Source organism: Sphaeramia orbicularis, chromosome 13, assembly GCF_902148855.1.
Source record: "Sphaeramia orbicularis chromosome 13, fSphaOr1.1, whole genome shotgun sequence".
Taxonomy (NCBI): Eukaryota; Metazoa; Chordata; class Actinopteri; order Kurtiformes; family Apogonidae; genus Sphaeramia; species Sphaeramia orbicularis.
In genome coordinates this window covers 48,166,062-48,191,908 of record NC_043969.1, presented here as the reverse complement: position 1 = coordinate 48,191,908, position 25,847 = coordinate 48,166,062, and the positions used below count along the sequence as shown (strand labels likewise).

The window sequence follows — 25,847 nt, the reverse complement described above, 5'->3', positions numbered from 1 at the left end:
ATGTGGTTAAAAGTGTCAAACATGAACAGTATTTTACATGGTTTTCATTCAGTGAATCAGGTTTTACTCATGTTTTTTTATTTGAATTTAACTGTAAAATTCAGATTAAATGAAATGAAGATTAAATCAGAATAAAAATGCAGAAAAGCCTCATCAGATCCTGTGTCGAAGGGTTCATCTGCACGTACGACGGCTCCTGCAGATGCTCAAAGTGCAGCGTCATTGTAAAGTCCGACGAGGGGGGGCGGGGTGTTGGCGGCGCAGGGGGGCGGGGCTGAACTCCCAGCATCCTCCGGGGCCTCCTCTGCTGTGACAACCGGCAGCTGGACTGGAGTCTGAGGCTGTTAAATGAATTCTGCAGCGATGCGCTTCATGGCTTCCAGGTGCGTTTTAACACATGGAAAAAGCTTTTCCACAGTCGCACGCCGCTCCTCCAGAAACGCCTCCATTCGACCGCCGTGGACTCGACTGCCGCACGACCAGCCTTTATACGATGACGACGGAAAAACTAAAGAGAAAAACAGAAACAGTCAGAGTTTAGACAAAGCACCACCTCAGCTGGTTAATGGTTAAACACAGCTACAAAAAAACAGTTCAAATTTAAAAAAATTAACAAGAAAAACTACAGAAAAATTAAAACAACAGAAAATACACAAAAAAGAAGATCAGTTCTGTCATATTCTTTACATTTTTTTCATTTTATCTTTATTATTGTAACTATTATATTATTATTAAATTATTTTCCATCTTGTCTTAATCTCATTTTATTCCAGTTTTATTCTAATTTCATTATCAATTTCACCAAATCTCATTTTCTCACTTTATTTTCATAGTATTCTCATTTTATCTAATTTTACTCCTATTTGATCTCATTTTATTCTTATTTGATCTCATTTTACTGGTATTTTACCTAATTTTATTCTTATTTTACCTCATTTTCTTCTTTTTTTGTCGTTTTTTACCTCATTTTCCTCTCGTTCTGCAGTATTTTACCTCATTTTCCTCTTGTTTTACGGTATTTTACCTTATTTTCCTCTCATTTTGCAGTATTTTACTTCATTTTCCTCTTCTTTTACGGTATTTTACCTTATTTTCCTCTCATTTTGCAGTATTTTACTTCATTTTCCTCTTGGTTTGCGGTATTTTACCTCATTTTCCTCTCATTTTGTGGTATTTTACCTCATTGTCCTCTTGTTCTGTGGTATTTTACCTCAATTTCCTCTCATTTTGCAGTATTTCACCTCATTTTCCTTTCGTTTCGCGGTATTTTACCTCATTTTCCTCTCGTTTCACGGTATTTTACCTCATTTTCCTCTCATTTTGTGGTATTTACCTCATTTCCTCTCATTTTGTAATTATTTTACATCATTTTCCTCTTGTTTTGTGGTATTTTGCCTAATTTTCCTCTTGTTTTGTGGTATTTTACCTCATTTTTCTCTCGTTTTACAGTATCTTACCTCATTTTCCTCTAGTTTTACGATATTTTACCTCATTTTCCTCTTGTTTTGCAGTATTTTACCTCATTTTCCTCATGTTTTGTGGTATTTTACCTCATTTTCCTCTTGTTTTGCGGTCTGTTACTGCTGTGTGTGGATGTGAATGTGTTGTTATGTGGCTTCAGGTCCAGCTGTGTCACTGTGTTTGACAGATTGAAAAGCTCAGTCAGCGAATGAAGGAAAAAAACCAGGAGGAAAGAGGGGAGGGGTGAACTAAAGGAGAGAGTGAACTAAAGAGAGAGAGAGAGAGAGGAGGAGGAGGAGGAGGAGGAGGAGGAGGAGGAGTCGAGGTTTCTATGAGTTCGGAGGATTTCCAACCGTCACAGACAATAGGTGGAGGCGAAGGGTTCTGGATGACAATAGGCTCTTTGACCGGGTCAAGCCAGTGGGGGAGTGGGGGGGTTTGAATGGGGGGGCGTCCCCATCTGCCTCTGTAGTGAAAGTGTATTTGTGCATCTGGACTCTGGGTTCAGACGCTGCTTTTCCATCGTTTACATCAATTATTATGTGTAGAAATCTTCATTTTTCTTCAGTTTAAAGGATGAACTTTGATCCCGAATGAAAGATGAAAACGTGTGAGATGGTTGTTTCTGGTTTGAGATTATTTATAAAAGTATAATGTTAATAATAATAATAATAATAATAATTCAATATTATATGTCAAAATCAGTTGTAATTTATAATTTACAACATCTACTGGCACAGTAGCTATATGTCTTTATGTCAAATAAATCTGATTCTGACTTTGAAGAAGAAAATGAAATAAAAAAGTAACAACATTTATTTTAAAAAAAATGTGATCAGGCAAAAGCAACAATCAAGTCAAAAAATTGCATGAAAGCACAGTAAAATACAAAACTGGACAAAAAACAGGAACAAAAACATTAAAAAAAAGATATTCAAAAAAACCGAACATGTTCAGATGCATCAGGTCAAAGACGTCCCAGATGTGTCTGAATCTGGACTCTTCATGAAACATCTTCTTCACAGATCCACAGTCCTGTTTCAGCTGCTTCAGCTGCTTCGGTTGCAGAATATACCCCCCCCCCCAAATAGCCGACATAGCTGGATTTGTCTCTGTGTCACCATGGCGACAGGACAGACCCGTGGGATTTTACATTACAGTAAACGCCAGTATATGTTTTTATTTCATAGGCATCATTCACATTTTCAACCAAAACAATTTAAAACATTTGCGTTCTGCTGTTTTATTTACATTTATTCCAGTATGTTTTGATGTTGTTGTTGTTTTGTTGTTCACCATTATCTCAATTTTTAATGTTCAACATCGAAGATGCAACGAGACAAAGAAAAGTGAAAAAAATAAAAACAAAAATGATGCAATGAACACACAATGCAAAAAACAAAAACATAAACTACAACTAAAAGAGATTTTTTTTAAAAAAATACAGCAAAAAAGTAAAAAAAAAAAAAAAAAAAAAACACAACAAGGTGAAAATGTTGACGGAACAAGGACAGAATAAGACAAAAATAATGTTGAAGACACAAAAATATGGAACAAGATGAAACCAATTTAAAATCTGCAACAAGACACAAATAATATAAGAAACAAAAAGGCAAAAATTGAAACGACAACAGTTTTATCCTGTTAATACTTCTACATGTTCTAGCTCTAGTTTTGTGAAACATCCTATCTGGTGAAACGTGTTAAACTTTAACAGTATTTTACATCGTTTTCATTCACTGAATCAGGTTTTACTCGTTTTTTTATATTCATTCAATGCTGTAAAAATTCAAATAAAGACAAATCAGGATTAAACCATAAAACCACAGACTGCAGGTGGTTTTATTTGGACTCAACCTTTATATTTAAATCATTGTGTGTTCACTGGGTGTTATTTTATGTTGTTTTTTGTTTAATTTTAGAATGAAATCAGCATTAAATGAACATTAAATTAAATCAAAGACAACAAAAAGGAGGAAATGAACAAAATAAGCAACAATCCGATGTTTTCTTTGTCTTGTTGTATCATTGTCACAGCTTCGTCTCGTTTTGACTTTTTACATTATTTCTGTCTTTTGTCTCAATTTGTCATTTTTTGTCCTTTTTCATCATCTTCATCTTGTCACTTTTTTTTTCATTTCTATCTTGTTGCATTTTTCTCAGATACTTTTTAACCACAAGCAGTCGTTTTTTGTTCGACTTTCGCTCCAAACGTCCTTAAAACTCTTCGACCGTGACCTTCTGACCTCCGTCCTGATCGACGCCGTCGTTGCCGTGGTGACCGTGCTCACCGTGGATCGATTTTTCCTCGTGTTTCCATCTCTAGATGCAGGTTTTTAAGGTGCAGCTTGACACACAAACACACCCTCAGCCCGAGCAGACAAAGCAGAGAATTGTGGGACTGCACACCCGTTGCCGTGGTGATGAGAATCAAAGTGACAGCTCTCCTAAAGACGGACCCTCCCCCTCCTTCCCGCCCCCCCCAGCAGGTGTAAGCGAGCGAGTGCAGACAGAGGGACGTCTTTCTTCGCCTCCTGGTTGCCGTCCAATTCCTCTCGCCTTCTGTCCTTGAGACTCGTCAAACGAGCTGCGACAGTAAAAAGTTGAGGACGAGTAATTCACGCGTCAGCGTTTAATAACATCATAAATTGTGTATGAGGTCGAAATATTGAGTAAAGCAGCTCCCAAGGCATCATGGGATATTATCTAAGCAGAGGATGAGTGATTACAGTGAACAGTAAAACCACAAGGAGCCTTTAACGGAGTGAAAAAACACAAAGACGCTAATGTTTTATCACAAACATCTGTACTTTTGTATTTTTTATAATGAAGGGAATTAGGGATTATTTTATTTGGCTTCATCATATGAACAGTGATTTCAACCTGAATGGAAAAGATGATGAAACAAATGACAAAAGTAACAACATAAAAAAGACATAACAAAATGCAAATGATGTAAAAGAAGCGATAATGACGCGACAAGACAGAAATTATGTAAAGAAGATGAACCAAGACAGAAATGACCTAAAAGTCACAACAACGTTAAAAAGTTGAAACGAGACAGAAAAATCGTAAAAGTGGCAACAATACAAACGAGTTATTACGTTATGTCCAAAATGAGACGGAAATAAGGTAAATGTCGCGATAATGTAAAAAAGATGCAGCAAGACAGAAACGATGTAAAAGAGACGAAACTAGACAGAAATTACGTAAAAGTCACAACAATATAAAAAAGACAGAAATAGCATAAAAGTCACAATGAAGTAAAAAGAAAAGTCACAATGGGATGCAAACAATGTAAAAGCTGCAACAAGACGGAAATAACAAAACATGATGTTTCAAGACAAAAACATTCCTGTCCGATTTTTGTGATTTACTGTTTGTTGCTAAGTTTTCTTTTTCAAAATGAGCATCAGATAAATGTAATAATCACATATAAACCTATATCACACCCTAATAATAGGTCAATAATCATTGATCAATAATCAGTGATCAGAGGCTTCATCATAGTGAGAGTGCAGTTGATGCGACAGCTGACGGCTTTGTGGGCCCTCAGACTGAGGCCGGGGGGGGTGGAGGGGGTTGTTTAATGATGAGGATGGGGTGTGGGGGTATTGGTGGATATGTTTTGGGGAGGGGGGGGGTATATGTCGCTTTATGGTGGCTCTGGGTTGGAGAAAGGGGGGGGGGGGGGGGGGGGGGGGTCCAGGGAAGCTTTCACTCAGGGATTAAACATAATGGGAGTAGGGGGGTCAGGGGACGCGGGGCAGCTGTGGAACCAGCTCTTTTGTGAGGGAGGGGCGTGAGGGGGGGCGGATAAGGGGTCCCAGAGGGCTACCTTTGTCCCCCTGCCAGAAATGGGGGGGGGGGGGTGTTTAAGAGGAAAGACCAGAAAAAAATCCTATTTTACAACTGCTCCTCTCTCTCTCTCTCTCTCTCTCTCTCTCTCTCTCTCTCTCTCTCTCTCTGTCTATTTTCTATGTCTCTCGCCCACTCTCTCTCCCCTCAATGAGACTCTTTGTTGGCTCACCTTAAAGGGGACGTGGACCGGGCACGAAGCCGCCACCCACCACCCATCACCGACGTACCTGCCCCTTTAAGGACGCACACCAACATCTGTGTGTGCGTGAGGTACTCAAAGACATTAGCAGATTTAGACCTTTTAGATCTGACCCCTTTGTGCAGCCGCAAGGATGTTACCACGGCAACCACCAACGCTAAGTGTCATTGTTGCCCACGGGCCAATCAGGACGGATCAGAGCGTGTGTTGGCTTTGTGTCTGTGCGGTTTGTTTTAGTCTGAGGTGATGAAGTCCACACATTGGATTTATGAGGAAGAAGAAGAAACTCATCGAAACGAAAATCACATTAATTTAAGACAATTAAACACCGTCATCTTCTACAACATTGATTCACCAGTAAAACCCACAGGCCTGGATCAATGGCAGTGAATGGAGACACTGGGTTTATATATTAAATAATAAATGAATTTAAAAATTACAAAATAATAATAATAATGAAGAAAAATGGAATAAAATAAGCAACAAAATGAACAAAAAGAGCCAAAGTCATCAATAAAATGAAAAAAATGAACAAACATAATAAACAACAAGAACAAAATAAGCCACAAACTGATAGAAATTGAAGAAAAATAAATAATCCCATATAGTTGGATCAAAGACAGTGGATGGAGATGTTGGTTTTCTGTTCAGTTAATAATGTATTTTACTGAAAAAAGTCAATTTTCTTCAGTTTTTTTAACCATTGAATTTACTCTGAACTTTAATGAACATCTACATGATCAGTGAACTAAATTTGGGTAAATACTTGATTTATACTAAAAAAAAATACAAAATACAGAGGATAATGTTGTAATAAATGAGAATAAATGACTCTGGGAAAGACAAAAAAGAAGTTATGAGAAAAATAGTTGTGTTTGTTGAATGAAAATGAATAAAATGGACAAAATGAAAACAGTCACAGAATCATCAGCTGTTTTCACCTCGTCACGTTTTTTACATGGTTTTCATCTCGTATCTTTAATGAATCGTCCGTTAAATCACAGATGACGTTCGTCCTCGTATGAGCATGTTTAACTCTTCGTGTGTGTGTGTGTGTGTGTGTGTGTGTGTCCTCGTCCTCTGCACGTCTCTCATGTCTCTCTGGGCGTTCGTTGTCGGGGTCAGACAGGCGTTGTGGATTCCCACAGAGGGAGGTGCTGATTGGCTGATAGGGTTCAAGACCTTTGACCCTGTGGTGATGACAGGTTGATATTCTGCCCATTCACCAGCTGACGCTTAGACTGGGACTGATTTACCACTGTCAGCGTGTGTTTACGGTGGTAGTTTGTGTTTATGGTGGTAGTGTGTGTTTACGGTGGTAGTTTGTGTTTACGGTGGTAGTTTGTTTTTATGGTGGTAGTTTGTGTTTACGGTGGTAGTTTGTGTTTATGGTGGTAGTTTGTGTTTACGGTGGTAGTTTGTTTTTATGGTGGTAGTTTGTGTTTATGGTGGTAGTTTGTGTTTACGGTGGTAGTTTGTTTTTATGGTGGTAGTTTGTGTTTACGGTGGTAGTTTGTGTTGCGGTGGTAGTTTGTTTTTATGGTGGTAGTTTGTGTTTACGGTGGTAGTTTGTGTTTACGGTGGTAGTTTGTGTTGCGGTGGTAGTTTGTTTTTATGGTGGTAGTTTGTGGTGCGGTGGTTGTTTGTTTTTATGGTGGTAGTTTGTGGTGCGGTGGTTGTTTGTTTTTATGGTGGTAGTTTGTGGTGCGGTGGTAGTTTGTGTTTGTGGTGGTAGTTTGTGTTTTGGTAGGTGTTTTTCCAGATCAGAGTACAGATGCAGTTGAGGATGTTTTTTGGTGAAACTCTGCACAGTTTTCAGTTTCTCAGGCTACAAGCAGAGCCAGGACACACAAATAGACACACACACACACATACAGTCCCAGCTGAAACAAATGGGGACCAGATTGCATATGATGACGATGATGAAGGTGATGTAAAACACCAGGCATGTCGGTCTCCATGGATGACGAGCTTTGTTGAGTAAATGTTGTGTGTCGTTGTGTGTCGACGTGTGTTCGGGGTCAGATCACGGTCCACGTGCCCATTAAACAGTCGCGTGGTTCATCAGCCAATCACAAACCTCGGTCAGGTCTGTTTGATCACATGACAGATGATTTAATTTTTACTTTTCTTTTCCACGTTTTCAGAGAAAACTGCACTAATGAAATAAACTCACACATACAGACTCGAACACATCCATCTGTTATGAAGCAAAGGAAATATAATAAATTCATGAATTTATGAAAAAGTTCATACATTCTCTATGATTTCAGATGTAGATTTACAAGAAACTCTGACATTTTCTCCTCATTCTGCACGAAAAGTCTCAGAAATTCTACTTAAAACGTTACACATTTGTTTGAGAAGGTTAAAAATTTCAGATTCCAAAATGTCTAAGAAAAAAATTTGAAATTGTAGAATTTCAAAGAAAAATTTAACGTATTCTCTCCAGTTGTAAATTCTCTGTCAAACTCATGAATTAAAAAAGTGCATTAAAGTTGCAAATTCATGAAAAGAAAAGACTTCAAATATTTTCTCATATTAAAGTAAAAAATAACTGAGAAAAACTCACAAATTGTGTGTATGTAATGTAGTTGTGCATCCTTGTGTGTCTGTGTGCATCTGTGTGTTGTGTGTCATTGTGTGTCTGTGTGTGTTGTGCGTTATTTTGTGCAGTTTTCCATTGTGTGTCTGTGTGCATCATTGTGTGTCTGTCTGTGTGTGTGTGTGGTTGTGTGTTTGTGTGCATCATTGCGTGTCTGTCTGTGTGTGGTGTGTGTCTGTATGTTGTTGCGACAGTCATTGTGTGTATGTGTCCATCATTGTCTGTCAATGTGCATCTGTGCGTTGTGTGTCATTGTGTGTGTGTGTGTGTGTCTGTGTGTGTTGTGTGCCATTTTGTGTGTGTCTGTGTGTATTGTCTGTCATTGTGCATCATTGTGTGTCTGTGTGTGTTGTGTGTCTGTATGTTGCTGCGACAGTTGTGTGTGTGTGTGTGTGCATTGTTGTCTGTCAATGTGCATCTGTGTGTTATTGTCTGTGTGTCTGTGTGTGTTGTGTGTCATTGTGTGTGTGTCTGTGTTGTTGTGACAGTCGGGGCAGCTGGCGGGCTAAAGGGGCAGTTGTAGTCACATGGGGAGGTGGAGGTGGATTTGGGGGATTTGAGGCTGTAAGAGGGTGGGACCAAGAGGCTTAGACCAGCTGACACCATCCACGACACACAACACACATACACACACACACAAACACACAAACAGCCAAACATAGACAGAGAAAAGGAGATAAAAATATGAAAATGAAGACACACACACGGATGGAATGTTTAGATAACTTTGACCGTGGATGCAGCAAGGCAGCGTGGGTAATTTGTGTGTGTGTGTCTGTCTGTGTGTGTGTGTGTGTGTGTGTGTGTGTGTGTGTGTGTTTGTGTGTGTGTGTGTGTGTGTGTGTGCGATGGGTATGAAGACAGGTGTGGATGTATCACAGCAGTTGTGTGACACCAGATACCGACAGGGGAGATAACGCTCAACAAGAAGACAGAATATCCTGGAGTGTGTCATTCGTTGTGTGTGTTATTGTGTGTCTGTGTGTCGTTGTGTGTCCGTGTTGTCGCTGTGTAGAAGGTCAGTGTGTTATCGGGGGAATCAACCGGCAGCTGTGACTGTATTCTACCGTCTGTGTGAATTCTACTGATTTACTGAATTTAGGATTAAATCGACAATCGCACACTGAAAAACAGCAAACGACAAATACAACATTTACACTCACATCAGGTCATTAAATGTCACTGTGTTGGTTTTCATCATTTGGTTGTGTCTTGATTTTTGCTCATTTTCATGAGTATTTTCATCATTTTTGCACATTTTTTGTTCATTTTTTACTCATTTCATTGATTATTTTGTTTATTTTTGTTGATTTTGGCTCACATCATTGATCATTTTGCTCACTCCTTATTCATTGTTGATCATCTTTACTGATTGAGCTGATTATTTTGTTTCATTTTTACTTCATTTTGTTTTTTGGTATTTTATTACAACAAACAGATGAGCAAAAATGCAGAACTCAATCAACAAAATGAAGCAAATAATCAATAAAATGCACAAAATAAGCAAAATAATCAAGAAAGTGAGCAAAAATAATATAAAATAATTGACAAATTCAACAAAATGAGCAAAAATTGACCACCACCAGTCAACAAAATGAACTACATAATTTTAAAAATGAGCAAAAATCAACAAAACAATGAGCAAATATACTGAAAATAATCAATGAAATAAAAAAATTAAAAAATCCAGAAAATGAACCTTTTTCTCTATTTTGTTGATTTTGGCTCATATCATTGATTATTTTGGTCATTTTGCTCATTCCTTGTTCATTCTTGCTGATCTTTAATCATTAGTTGATTAGTTTGTTTTAATTTTTACTCATTTTGTTGATTAGTTTGTTTATTTTTGGTATTTTTTCCATTTCTCCTGATTATAACAAACAGATGATCAAAAATCAAGCAGAAATCAATCGACACAATAAAGCAAATAATCAATGAAATGCACAAAATGAGCAAAATAATCAAGAAAATTTGCAAAATGAACAAAATAATTGACAAATTTAACAAAAATGAGCAAAAAATGACCACCACCAGTCAACAGAATGAACTAAATAATAAAAAAAAAAAAGAGTAAAAATCAACAAAAACTATGAGCAAAAATCCTGAAAATAATCAGTGAAATGAAAAAAAGAAATCCTTTGGCGAAGAACAGGCAGATACTAGGGATTCATAAATTACTTGTCTGAGTTGGGTTCATATTGTGGAATCGATCACAGCCTGAAAACATCTTGCTGCTGGGGATGTTGTGTTGCCATGACGACCAGTGGGACTACAGCGGCCTGGGGTTTGATGGAAACGCTGTTGAATCTACCTGGTTTTCAGTCTGAGGTTGGGGATGAGGTTGTGTTTTTGCAGATGAACGCGCCATAAAGGAAAAGCGTCACCGTGGCAACAGGCCCGGAGGCGGTGCTGTCACTTTGTTACCCGCTGACGATCGTTTAGCGTGGCCTCGTCTGCGTTTGTGTTGGGGCCACGCCGTGCATGTGTGTTAGAGGGCGAGAGGAAAACCAGAACGGCGTTGAACTTGTTTGGGTCGGCCAGGAATTCACACGAGGTCGGGTTTCGAGGCGGCGGGCCCTCCGAGGACGCCGCCCGCCTCGGTGTGTGTTCGCTGCAGAGGACAGATGGGAATGCGGTGATTAGGTGTGTATATTTAGTCGTGTGTGGTTAAATAGTGTGTACGAGTGTGTCTACGTTCTTTCCACCACTGTGTAAATGTGTCTGTGTTGGATATGAAGATGTGTGTGTGTGTGTGTACGTGTGCGATCGGACCGAGCACCGGCATTATCGCAGCTGTCCATTCTCATCACCGCCGTCACTTCCTGTTTGAGGCGCTTCATTACACCTGTTCACCTGTCGACAGGAACTTACAACGTTAGGACAAAAAATAACGAGACAACGCGGCGTCCATCCATCAGAGCGACACATCTACTACGATAACAACCACCGGGTAATGAATAAACGGACAGAAATGAATAAAATAATGGAGAAAAACGAAAAAAAGGGACAGAAATGAACTAAGTAATGGAAAAGAACGAAGAAAATGGACAGAAATGAACATAATAATGGAAAAAACTAATTAAAACGAACGAAAATGAACAAAATACTGGAAAAGAACAAAGAAAATGGACAGAAATGAACATAATCATGGAAAAGAAACAATAAAAATGGACAAAAATGAGCAAAATATTGGAAAAGAAACAATAAAAATGGATGGAAATGATCAAAATAATGGAAAACAATTAACAAAATCGACAAAAATGAACAAAATAATGGACTAAAAGGAATAAAACAGACAGAAATGAATAAAATAATGGAGAAAAATGAATAAGAAGGACAGAAATGAACAAAATAATGAACTAATATGAATAAAAAGGACAGAAATGAACAAAATTAGGGCATAGAACAAATAAAAATGAACAAAAATAACAAAATAATATAAAAGAATGAACAAAAGGGACAGAAATGAGCAAAATAATGGACAAAAACATGTAAAATTAACAAAAAATTAACAAAATAATAGAGAAAAACAAATAGAAATGAACTTAAATGAACAAAATGATGGGCAAAAACTAACAAAGTGAATAAACAAGAACTAAATCATGGACAGAAATGAGGAATATAATGAACAAAATTAACAAAATAATGAACAAAAATGACCAAAATGAAAGAAATAATGAGCAAGGTTAACTAAAGTGAATAGAATAATTAACCAAATGAAAACAAAAGAACAAAATAATAGGAGGGAAAAGGAACATTAAGATGCAGAAGTGGAGGATTTTACCAAACAGCAGAGGTGTCGCTCATTTTTCTGATTAAAAACCTCTTTTCTCACAGTCTGCTGTGTCTCCTCCCCCCGTTTCCCAGAATCCCCCTCCCTCAGCCCTCTCCCCTCTGGTCTCCTCTCCTTTCCTTGGCAGCAGTGTCAGTGTTACCCAAGTGACCAAAGCAAACAGCTGAAAGGATGAAGGGAAGGATGGAGAAAAGGATGGAGGAAAGGATGGAGGATGGAGGAAAGGATGAAGGAAAGGATGGAGGAAAGGATGGAGGAAAAGATGGAGAGGATGCACCCACTCCACTCCTTTCTTTTTCCTTTTCCTTTCGAGTAAATGTGATTAAATAAAAGATTGGCCGGTGGTGTATGGAGGAAAGGATGAAGGAAAGGATGGAGGAAAGGATGGAGGAAAGGATGGAGGAAAGGATGAAGGAAAGGATGAAGGAAAGGATGGAGGAAAGGATGAAGGAAAGGATGGAGGAAAGGATGAAGGAAAGGATGGAGGAAAGGATGAAGGAAAGGATGGAGGAAAGGATGGAGGAAAGGATGGAGGAAAGGATGAAGGAAAGGATGAAGGAAAGGATGAAGGAAAGGATGGAGGAAAGGATGAAGGAAAGGATGGAGGAAAGGATGAAGGAAAGGATGGAGGAAAGGATGAAGGAAAGGATAGAGGAAAAGATGGAGGAAAAGATGGAGAGGATGCACCCACTCCACTCCTTTCTTTTTCCTTTTCCTTTCGAGTACATGTGATTAAATAGAAGATTGGCCGGTGGTGTACATGACCACTAGAGGGAGTAGTGAGTCACTCCACTGGTCTCCAACGGCAACGAAACCTAATACAAAGGCTGAGTTTAGACTGAGAATCAAAGAAACCAAGTGATAAAAATAGAAGCCGTTGTTTCCTCTGCTGGACACAGCTGTAAATGAAAAGAGTGGTGTTTGATTCTGAGGCTTATGGAGGTATAAAGTTATTATGGGCTGTTCTTATCGTTGCTAAGTTACCTTTCGTTGATCCACGGTTCAGACTAAACTGCGACAGTCCAATTCCAAACAGATCTTTAGTTCAGCTACTGACGACACAAACCAAACAGAAAACACTGTGGCTGTTTTCAGTCTAAAAACAGAGCTAAGCTAACAGAGCTATAAAGTCTCACTTAACCATCAAATAATTTAGTTTTACAGCCTTTTAGCAAATTTTAGTCTGTTTTAACATCTTTTAATTTAGTTTAACCATCTTTTATGCTAGTGTTACAAACCTTTTGACTGATTAAACCATCTCTTAGTTTGATTTTACTATAGTTTAGGCTAGTTTAACCAGATTCAAGTCTGAGTTAACGATCAAATAATTTGGTTTTACAATCTTTTAGACTTGTTTTTACCAAATTTTAGCCTGTTTTAACATCTTTTACTGTCTTTTATGCTGGTTTTATCAATGAGATTTATATTTTATTCAGTGAGTGATACAGTCTGTGGATACTTAGTGCTGATTTGTTAGTTGTTTTGGTAGAACTAAGTGTGTTCTGGTGCCACACTGCCCCCTGCTGGTCAGAGTTTGGAACATCAATACCATGTAGTGAAAATTCACAAGATTAGTATTGGCAAAAAAAAGACCAATTTTGCAGAAAAAGGACTTTGTCTTCATCATATTTCCATCTTCATGTTGCAAATTTGACCAGAATTCATAGAAAATCTACAAAAAGGGAGTCTGTTTAATGGTAAAATACATTTAAGACACAGGACAGTGAATATTTGTTGATTTAATTGTCATTTCTTGTTAATTTTTGTTGCTAATTGTTCATTTTTGTTTTTTGTTTTTAGCATCAGGAGGAAAAAATACACCAATTTATGAGGAGAAGTTGGTTGATTTATCTGAATATAAGTCCTTTTCCTGCATGAACGTGCACTTTATCCTGGTTTTCGGTCTGTTGGATCTGGTTGTGGACTGGTCTAGTAAAACCGTAGGAGACTGAGGAGGTTTTTAGGAGGAACTTCATTAACTTTCTTCTTGTTTCCCTGTTGTAATGCATTCCCTCCTAGTGTCAAAATGACCCTATAAATGCAGCTGAGGCTTGCAGACAAGCTGCTCTGACTGTTTTTTTTGTGGGTTGAAGGACATGGGGGCGGAGCTTATATGGGGGGGAGGCGGCTCCGAGCAGCGGGACTCTCCAAGTGAAAGGCCTTACATCAGAGCCGAGGAATTCCTGCCTTTTCTTCCAGCTCCTTTTGTTATTCTTTAGAGCCAGAGTTGCCTTATTCTTCAGGCCGAGCGCTCCGTCACTGCCGGACGATAAAGGGGAGGAGGGAGGAGAGGAGGGAGGGAGCATGAGGGGAGGGAGGGACACATGTTCAGGCTGATCCCGCCATCGTTTCCAAGACGATAATTCAACAATAACACGAGGGGAAAAAAGTACAAGAGAAAGAACCAAAGACAGGAAGTGACTAATGACACCACATGAAACTCAAACAACAGAAAAATAAGGGTTTGGAATCGAAGCAAAATGTGATAAATCTGAGAAAACAACAGTCGTATGCAACAGAAACCTTGTAAATATCCTGTTTTGCAAATTAACCCATACAGACCCAGTGCTGCTTTTGTGGCACTTCCAAAACTGTGCATTTTTTTCTCTATATATGACTTTTCTTAACTGATTTGTCACCATTTATTATAATATTATCCTCTGTATTTTGTGTTTTTTCAGTGTAAATCGTGTGTTTTCCTATATTTAATTCAATGATCATGTAGATGTTCATTAAAGCTCAGATTAAAGTTGAAGGTTATTATATCAGACACAGAGAAAACTGAAGAAAAAAGGACTTTTTCAGTCAGATCTCTCATTAACTGAACATAAACCCAGTGTGTCCATCCACTGTCATTGATCCAACTGCACTGGTTTTAAAAATTCATAGGAAGGAATGTTTCTAGGACCAAAAGAGAGTTTGTTGGAGGTGCTCTTTGGAAAAAGGGATTCATAAAGTAGATAACAAACTGGAAGAAAACTCCAAGGCACTCTCTGTAAACATTAAACTGCCTTTATCACCATGGCATGGTCATAAAAAAAAGAAGCAACCTGAAATGTTTTAAGAGAAATAAATTATCTATCTATCTGTGTGTGTGTGTGTGTGTGTGTGTGTGTATTTATATGTAAAATGTACATATAAATGATAAACTGAGGCAGAATATTGTTAAATTACACTTATTTTTCTGCAGGAATTTCAGGTTGTTTTTGTTATTCACATTTTTTTAAAGATACATTGTAGATGTAAACATGTTCTTTATGTAGTTAACTTTTTTCACTCTAAAACATAGATGAAAGTTTGTCTTTGTCATTATTTCTGTATTATTATATTATTGTTCTACTGCTCTGATCCTTTTTACATCACATTAAACTGTATTTGGCCCCTGAACTCAAATCAGTTTGACCCTCCCCCCCCCCTAAACTCTCCAAACTTGACCTTGTGCAGCTGAAATAAAGCCGTTATATTGCGCCCGTTATCGCCTCGGTGTCCAGTCGACAGGTAACCCGCGGAAACGTGGAGGTTGTTGGGTTTGTGTTGTTTGTTGGATCCAGTGAAAGTGCAGTAAAAGCGGGGCCCCCCCGGCCCGCTGACCGCAGTCACATCAGCATTTCATGAGTTTTTCCTAATTGACCATGATTTGGTCTGGTGTAAACGATGTGGATGCCAGTGGGGTGGGGTGGGGTGGGGGGGTTCCAGCTCTCGCCAGGCGCTCGGGGAGGCCAGCCCCATCTACGCCAGCGTTTTCCAAAACAACCATCACATTTTCATCCACATAAGCTGCACTGCTGGACCCACACCAGCGCCTTTTACTGCTCCCTGCTTCACTTTCCACTGTCCATCTAATGCTTTTGCTTCTCTTCCACCCTCCCTCCTTCTTTTCCTTCCTTCCCTTCCTTCCTCGCTCCCTTCCTTCCCTCCTCTCTAATGAACTCTTGGTCGGCTTCTCGGTGAACAGGTCCAAGTTTCCTTACTGCTCCTGATTACATCAACACATGCACTCATGACTTTCTACATCTCCCAGTCCGTCTCCTGTAGGAATAACACGCCATGACATCACCGACAGCTGCCCAGCTGCACGCCGCCCGGCGCACATGTGTATGTACGCGCACGCACACGGGAAGGGGAGGGGGGCAGAGACCGCCAGTTACCACGGAAACAAAGCAGGATCAGTGAAAGGGTTAATGGTGACCTCCTCCTCCACTGGTTTACAGTTACAGGCAGAAAGTTAACAGCAGCAGTTACGCAACATCTGTCATCTACAGGTCTATCTATTATAGATCTATTTACAGATCTATCACCTACAGATCTATCATATATCTATATACAGATCTATCACCTACAGATCTATCTATTATATACCTATATACAGATCTATCATCTACGGATCTATCTATTATATATCTATATACAGACAGATACAGTTGTTTTTGTCATTTTTAATTGTTTGCATAAATTCAGCTTTTTTCCTCATTTTTTCCAACATTTTTCATGTTGTTTTCAATAGTTTAATCATTTTCTTTCTTTCTTTCTTTCTGTCTTACATCATTTTACATTATTTTTGTTTGACCATTTCTACATTTTTCTTGTTTTTGTCTTTTCATGTCACTTTCAGCGTTTTAGCTTTTATTTTCAGCTTAATTTTTACGATCTGGAGTCTGTTTATTAGTCATGAAGCTGTTTTATTAGCAAATTTTTCATTTTTTACCTACATTTTTGCAGTTATGGTATTTTTGTCCTTTTTTTATTACATGTTCATCTTATGTTCACTTCAGCATTTTCACCAGTTTCGTCTCTGTTTTTTTAAGTCATTTTAGTTTTATTTATATATATTGTCTTCTTTTGTCATTTTCTTCTTTTGAAGTTGTTTGTTTTTTGCATTTTCACTGAAGAAACTATTCTCTTATAGTTAGTAAAACTTTGTTGACAGTAACAGATTAGAATAAAAAGATGAAACTGGTGTGTTTTCAATCACTTTCAGTTTAAAAAGCTGTAAAATTCACTTTGTTGAAACTATTTAAAGGGTCTTCTCCATTGTACCTACAGCTGAGGCTCTTGGGTAATATAGTTTTTTTGAGTTCCTATTGAGTTTTCAGTGTTTCATGGGTGGATTTTGTAGTTGATGACACGTGGATGGAACCAGTTTGGTTTCGTTCATGTTGTTCCGTAAACCCCCCGCTCGCTGTTTAACCCTCGCAGTGACTCTGCGCCGAGCGTCGCCTCTAACGGGTCGTTAATCCACCTGATCTGGTCTAAAGGTGCTGGTTAACCTGCACTGATCCGCAGGCTGAGGAGATCTGGTTAATGGGATTATGTTAAACCGGGTCCCGATGTGGATCCATGAGACTCAGAGACGGGTTCATTCATTCATTCATTCAATTCTTTCTCACATATTATATTTAAATTTTACTTACAGTTTAATTTTTACGACCTGGAGCCAAATTCGCAGTAAAGTATGAATAGATTAATAGAAAACGTATAAAACTTAGACTTAGATATTATTTTATAGTTTTATTGTTTATTGCTTGTTTTGGTCATTTTTATTCATTTGATCGTCAGTTTTTTTTTCCATTTAGTTTATTATTTAGTTCATTCATTTATTCATAGCTTGTTCATTTTCTTTCTTTATAATTTTTCATTTTAGTTAATTTTTTTAGTTAATTTTCTTCTAAATTTTACTCTTTTTTTTTAGTTAATTTAGTTCATTTTTCTTTGTTCATATTTATTCATTTTTCTCATTTCTATAAATTTTCTTGTCAATTTGCATTCTTTTAGTTCATTATTTTGTTCATTTTTAATCATTTTGAAATCATTTGTTCATTTTCTTCTACATTTTCTTAGTTTTTTGCTCATTATTTTGTTCATTGTGGAGACACATAGCGACAGTTATTGGATTAGTTTTCCCTCTTATGGGTTGTGTTTGTGTTTCTAGTTCTGGTTCTGGTCTCTAGTTCTGATTCTGGTTTTCGTCTCTGGTTCTGGTCTGTGGTTCTGGTTCCGGTCCGTTTTGTGACAGGTCTGTCTGAGGTTTGTCCCTCTCTGTTTTGACACCCCTGTCGTATCTGCCATCCCTCGTCCCAGTCCCGCCGGTTTCTCTGTCTCGTTGTCGTCCTTGACGCTGTTTGGATGTGACAGAAGTCGTGTGAATCTCTGGACCCCCCCTCGCTGATGTTTTTCTGGGGTGGGGTGGGGTGTAAAAGCTGTATGTGACGGCGTAGCAGGAGATGAACATCATGTACCTGTGAACGCCAGACCTCCGGCCATGATGTCACATCTCGTCTCTTCTTCCTGTTGAGACGATGCTGATGTTTCTCAAATATGAAAAACTTGGACAAACTTAACTTCAGTATTTGGCTCCGAGGAGGAAACCGCTTCATCCTCGTCTTCATCATTTTCTTCTTCTTCATCAGCTAAATCTTACATTTTTCTAAAAATCAAGAAATAGACACAACAAACCCAGAGAATTGACTGAAAATTCCTCAGTGTTAAACATTAACTCTAAGCTCCAACAAACAGACCATAATAACTCCAGATAGTTTCCAAATCTTGTTACCACCTCCCACCAGTAGAAGGCGGGCATGTGCCCCTTCAGTCCTAACACCATTCCAGTACATGTTTCTCTACAAAGTGAAGAAGAAAATCCAGTTTAAAGCCGTGGTCCTGAACTGGTTTAGTAAGTACAGTTTATTTAGTTTTAGTTCGGATCAATAAGGACAGATTTGTCGACTCTGCTGTTTGGATAAAAAAGATACTGAAGGTGTTTTCACCCTGAATTTTGTTCCGATTCAGGGAGTAATATATTAAAATAGCCATTTCTCAACATGCATTCTTTTCTGTTCTTCCGTTCTCGTGACACGTCATCAGTCGTGGCCCAAGTACTGTTCCAATTGCAAGTTCGCATAAACCAAAAACACATGGAATATTTCAGATGTTGTTCTTGTCAGCTAGCTTAAACAAAGGATGCGTTGGTTTTAGGGCTGTACTAAACTGGAATAAACTGGCATGGCGATTTTTTTAACCATGCAATATATATTGTGATATGAAATAGCTGTGTAATGCTGACGTAAATGGTCAAACAAATTAGTTGTTTTTTGTCTCGTTTTTGCAACAATTCTAAGGCACTGTCGACAGAACACGTGTTTCAGTTTCATCCTTCTTGTAGATGAAATAATTCCCGATAACTGACGTCGCTTTTCTTTTTGGCACCAAGTCTTTGTTGTCGGGGATTTTCTCTTGTTCGTTGCCCATTTTTCAATGTTGTTACCAGGCATGGCGTGGTCTGCTTCGGCAAACTGATTAAGAATGACTGTGATTGGTGGATGGCTGTGCACAGCGTGTGTCAGGTAGCCTTAGTAGCCTCAACTTAGTTGAGAACACGTTGAGTTCCTTTACCTCCTACATTGCAGAACCTGCGGTGTGACTATTGCGCACACGTACATTGCGATGGAGATGCTCAAACGGTATATTGTGCAGCTCTACACTAGTTGGTGAGTCGTGTAGACTTGGCTGGAAAATATCCCAAGATGCACTTCGTACTACTCTCAAATGCTACAGCGGCTTCTGATAACTTAATTCAGGAAGGTTTAATTGACTAGACTGTAGACTGTAGACTAGACTGTAACGAGATGATGTGATATAATGTTAGAACACGAGCGAGAGGCAGGATAGCGAAAAATACGTCTTTATTATCGTGATATGGGATTCAACAAACTGTATTACAGTTTGGAAAAATATACAAAATGTATAAACGACATGTAAATACGAGTACAAATGTATTGAAATCCAATCAGTGACATTGTGGTGATTTGAGGGAAATACATTATGGAGCAGATGACAGAAATACAGCAGAGACATGGAGGAAAGTTCACAAGGATGCAGCTGTTCAGTTACAGATACACTTGTGTTCTTAGGAAGGCCGTTCTCTGAGATCGTTCCTACCAAGACCATACTCTGCGTTCTTGATAGCGAGAAATGGCTGATGTGTTCCAGTGTTGTGCATCACCTTGTTTTGGTTCATGTCCGCTCGGCTTCCCAAATGCCAATGAGACATTCTATCTCTATATTCTATCTCTTCCTCCGTCCAAATTTCTCCACTTGCTTATCTATCAGCTGACCAAAGGTATGAAGCTCATTAAGCTCATTAGTCGACTGTCTGTTTACGTCTGGCATTTGCACTTTTTCGACACAGCCACTCTGCTTGATGGTAATGTTTGCAACAGTGCAGCATATCAGACCCAGAGTGGTAGAGAACTGGAGTTGTGTGTTTCTATCACTGTTTTCATGTTTACACTTTTAAACGAAACGTTTAACGTTTAAACGAACTGTTCTACAGAGTGATTGCAATCAAGCCAAGACCACCTCTTCCAAGTGGTCTCAGCTCGGTTGTTTTGTTTTGAAACGGAGCGCAATTACTGCTTTCACATATGAACAGTCGAACAGAACCAAAGACTTGTTATGAAACACCGGCTTCAATCCATCCAGGTGTGAAAACATCCTAAAACTTACTGCATTTTACTTTGTGCTAATGTTTAAGTTCATTTATTTAAAGGATAAAATGACAAAAAAAAAAAAAACACAAAGAAAAGTTCTGTGTAAATATATTCAAAGTTCAATTTTACTAAAAGTTACATAGTCCAATATGGCCACCGCCCTGTGACATCACAATATGCAAATTAGATGAGTACATTTACTCCCATCATGAACTTTGGGTCATATTTTTCTCCTTTACAGTGTGACTTTAACCACTTCTACGGTACAGCTTTTTAAAATCTAGGTATCAAAATTGAATATTATTTTTTAACTCCAGTGTCTAAAGGGTTATTATTGATCACCATCTTTTGTAACTGACTGATAATCAAACACCTGGATGTGTCCGACTTAGACTGTGACTCAGACTGAGCTCCTCGCCGCCGCTGTGTGTCTCATCCATCGTCCAGTTTCAGGTTGATCTGCTCTGACAGTCGCCGTCACAAAACACAACGACTGCAAAACAAACACACAAACACCAACACACGTTGACACTGGAGCCAAAACAATGGCCTGTTAATCCTCCGCTCTGATTGGACGGGGCCAGATTACCCAGAGGGCACCAGCTGTCGGGGGGAGGCGAGGCCCAGTTTCCTCAGAATCAGCACACGCACATTCACACGCTCTGAGGAGGATGCACTGTGATTGGTCGACCACCTCGTCGTCTGTCCATCCACACACCGCTGCCGCTGACCTCGCCGCCGCCTCTCGTTAGCTGATTGTCTGAGGCATTCGGCCACTGTCAGCAGACGCCGTTTGTCAGCGCCGTCATCACACTGTAAAAATAGGGCGGGGGTTAACGCAGCGTGACCAGGTATCCGAACGCCACGGACGCCTTGAAGGCCTCGAACGCCTCACTGCGGCGTCACGTTTTATTTTTAGCCTCTGATGTTTGAGACACGTTGGTTTAAAGGTTGAGGATGAAACATCTGCTCATTTAATGATAGACTCCAGTCTTCAGATGGAACAGATACATTTAACACTGAGTTCAAATGAACTCCAACCAGGAAACACCATTCAATCAGAATGTTTTTTACTCATTTTGTTTGACTTTTGTTGATTGTTTTGTTCAATATTGTTTTCTGTCCTCATTTTTTTCTTCCTTTTGTTCATTTTTTCATGATTGTGTTCAGTTTTTTAAATTTTGTTTGTTAATTTTCTTGATTATTTTGCTGATTTTCTAAATTTTTTTTCTTTATTTTCTTCATTATGTAGTCTTTTTATTAATTATTTTATTGATTTTTGTTCGTTTTCCACATTTGTTTTAATTCGCTTCATTATTTTATTTGTTTTCTTCATTATTTTGGTAATTTTTTATTGTTTGGTCAGTTTTTGTTTTGATTACTTTAATCCTAATTTAGATCATTTTCTTCATTATTTTGTTCATTTTCTGTGTTATTTTAATAATTTTTTGGCTACTTTATTTATTTTTGTTTCCTCAGGAGTAAACTGAAGGAGTTAATACAACATTATTGTCACAGCTAAAAAACATCACCAGAAAAAGAACAGTGTGAGTCAATTATTGAAGTGACTGGACTTTGCATTTCTGGTGGTTTTGTACGTTTATTTTGACCTTTACCGGGACCTTTTTCAATCTCAAACCTAATATTGACCTTATATTATTACATTTTCTTAAATATTTGTTCATTTTTGGTTCATTTTTCTTGAGAAAAACAAACACGAAAACTCCAGAATTGTACATCCTGAACCTTTAAGGCTTCTGCAGATCCTTTACATACATGAATATATTAGTATATTTGATCATCATTTTGTTTGTCTGTTTTGTGCTAAAAACTGGAATCAGCTAATGTATTATTGTGTGATTGTGTAGAGATGATATGTATGAACAGATAGTTTTGGTTTTCGTTGAAGCATCAGATTCACCTCCATGTAAAAATGTGCTTCCATCGCTTCATGTTTTCAATCCATCTGGGCCAAATCCAGCCGAACCAAGCTGAACCGTGCCGAACCAATCACAGAAGGAGGCAGGAAACGGCGGCTAACGCTCTGCTGGGCTGAGATAAGAACAGATCAGGCTAAAAACTGCAACCGAGGGAGATGGAAGAAGGAAATTAGGGAAACGACGACAGGGAAAAGAGGAGTGAGACAATAGATGGTAAAAGGTCGAGGACAGATTTAGTTTTCAGTGTGCTGTTGATCTACAGGCCGACTGAGAGGCTTTGCATTGGCCTAGATTCTGCCTGTGCCTGGTCTGGATTCAACACTGACGTATTTACCCTCAGTATTTTAACCTGGAACTGTTTCAGAACCAAACCAACTCATTCTACACCAGTTTATCTGTTTTCTCCAGACGTCTTAGACTCAGACATTCACCTTCATGTACTATTTACATCACATCAGAGTTAGTTTTACATTAAATTAGGCCTAATTATCAGACATTTTACACTTTTTGGAGAGTGATGAACCTACTTCCACATGCACTGTTCAACTAAACATGAATCATAAACACATAAACATGATGTTATAAATATTATAAATGTTCTGGTGATAACTGAAGGAAACGTTCTGATCATAAAGGAGCATTTAAAGCCACAAACGACCAATATCGTCATTAATGAAGGCCCCGATACATCTACATTTATCATTTTGAACCATCTCACTTCACCAGTGTGGATAAAACCTGTCTGGGTTGGAATTATGTGAATGGAATTTTTCATTTTAACAGACTTTTAGTAAGTTTTTGTGTACATCTTTCACTTCTTTCCAATGTGCAGCAAAATTTGAACATTAGGAGGGAAAAATTCAAAATATGTGCAATATGTGATGAAATAGATGTTCTTTAAGTCCACAAATGTTAGTGTGAAATGGAAAAAGCTAAATGCTGGCATTAGCTAAAGGCTATGTTTAGCATGTTAGGTTTTATAATTCACAGCAGCTAGCATTTTAAACATAACTGTACTACTTAACACATAGATGTAACAAAATAATTAAATTACTTCTAAAATTATTCCTGTTGTAATATAACATATAATTTACAGTGTCGGACAAATTTTTATTAATATAACCTATGTTAGCATGTTAACAAGATAACAGGATAAACACTAATGTTCCACATGCGTTAAATAATATTAAACTATTATCTATCTGCATACGTAAAATGTTGATATTACATTAACAGGCAAACTTTCTGTATTACATTATAAATGATTTATTTTAAATATATTTAATTAGCAACTTAACTTCATAGACATACCTGCTAACATGCTAAGATTAGCTTTTTGCATATTTAGCATAGACAGATAGACAGAAAAACTGATAAAAATAAATCTGTGTAAACAAGTAAAAATTTGACTTAAATAAAAATAATCAAAATTTTAACGATAAACCTAATTAACCATGCTAATGCATTAAAATTTGACTAAACCAGATCAATGTTAACAATAATAGAAAAATAGATAAGTAAATACAATTAAAATGTAACCATAAATGCTATCAGAGGCTGAATGACTTTAATTGGTGTCAACAGAGGTCACTGCAAAAACGCCACCATGTTGTCCAAAATAACAAACACAAACACAAAATGCAACATTATCACAATAAAGTAAAGGCCTAAGAGCCTAAAATGCAACCTGACCAGAAAAGAAAAATGAGTTTTAAACCCTTACCGTGAACGTTTCCTAACCCAAACCACATGCTGGTGTCTGGACTTGGTGGTATTATTTTGATGGTTAATGGATTTGTATCGTCGTTTAGTTTTATCGATGCGTTTCCTTTTTATTCCTCATTAGTTCAGTGTTAAATCTGACTTCGGTGTGAACTAATAGGAGAATATATGAATCCACAAACACACAGCGTGTCGACACAAACACACATGTTCCTGCTGCCGAGGCCGTGGACTGTAAATCCTCTGAACCTCCACAGTGGTTTTGATTTGTGGTGTGAAGTTTAGCCAGTTTATCGGCCGTCGGTGTAAATCTGAACCGTGGAGTTTTTCCTTAAGGCACATGTTCGGAGCGAAGAGTTTCTGGAAATCGCTGCTGTGTGTTTCATTTTTCATGTGACCGGGGGATTAATTTCCTGGCTGGAACCGATCCTGGAAACAGACATAAAGAGGCTGTTTTTGATATGTGGAGGGGAGGAAGATGCTCCGTGCATGTGAGGTCAGGAATAACACTCTGAATGTTTAATGTTCGCTTGGACTCTCCTCTGCTTCTACAACATGGAAGCAGCTGGTCCAACCCCCCCCCACACACACACACACACACACACAGACACACATGCCTCCAGAATATGTAATTATACATTTATAATTGCCTTCTATTAATATCCTCCACCATGCTTCATTGAAAATTATTCCTCTTAACTTTATTTTACTCTTTTTTTTCTGCTTTGCTGTTATTATTTGCTGCTGCAGAAACCTCATTTCCCAGCGGAGATCATTACAGTCCTGTATCTTTTCTTATCTGGCAGTAGTTATGTTGAAAATGAGCCCGGTTTGGTGTCATTTTTATTCAGCGTCACATGAAAATAATGGCAACAAAAGCAAGAAATGGGGACTTTATCTGTATCTATATATATACTGTAGCGCATCAGTTGTTTAAACTGTGATTCCACCCACCTGTGGAAACATGTGAATATGTGCACATGAAAAGTGAATGAAACCATCTGTAACGCTGTTTTAGTTTAAGACTTGGCAGGTTCATAGAGAAGCTCAAGTGTGATGTTGGGGTTCCTTTCCAGCCCGTGTCCGTCCACCTGGTCTTTGTCTCCTTTATGTATTCACTCGGCAGATTTGGACTCTGACGGGTTTGTCTTTTTGTGTTTTCAGGGACGACAGAGCGGGTTTGTCTGATCCAGGGGACGGTCGAGGCTCTGAACGGCGTCCATGACTTCATCGCCGAGAAGGTGAGGGAGATGCCTCAGAGCACCCAGAAGACAGAACCGGTCAGCATCCTGCAGCCGCAGACCACCGTCAACCCAGACCGGGTCAAGCAGGTCCGTTCTATTCTATTCTATTCTATTCTATTATTTTCTATTCTGTTCTATTCTGTTCTATTCTGTTTTGTTTTGTTCTATTCTATTCTGTTCTATTATTTTCTATTCTGTTCTATTCTGTTATTTTCTATTCTATTCTATCCTGTTCTGTTCTATTCTGTTATTTTCTATGCTGGTCTGTTCTATTCTATTTTATTCTATTCTATTCTATGCTATCGTGTTCTGTTCTGTTCTATTCTGTTATTTTCTGTGCTGTTCTGTTCTGTTCTATTCTTTTCTGTTCTATGTTGGGGCAGGTGTTGTTGAGGGGTTTTTGTGAACGTCTTCTTCAACACAGTGGGTTTTATTTTCCTACTGCATCAACTCATGACGTACAGGAACCATAGTCTGTTCGTGGATCTACTCAACACCTCCCAGAAATATTCGAACGATGAATTAAAAACCCGTAT

General features: G+C 38.3%; 1 protein-coding gene across 2 annotated transcripts in view; it reads left to right on the top strand.

Moving 5' to 3' along the window:
* Window positions 1-25,847, top strand: part of nova2 (NOVA alternative splicing regulator 2) — a 116,921-nt gene that overhangs the window by 68,079 nt on the left and 22,995 nt on the right. For both annotated transcript variants that reach the window (XM_030151203.1, XM_030151202.1), the window contains one exon: window positions 25,232-25,398. In XM_030151203.1, the coding sequence (XP_030007063.1) occupies window positions 25,232-25,398 (167 nt within the window). The remainder of the gene's footprint in view (window positions 1-25,231; window positions 25,399-25,847) is intronic.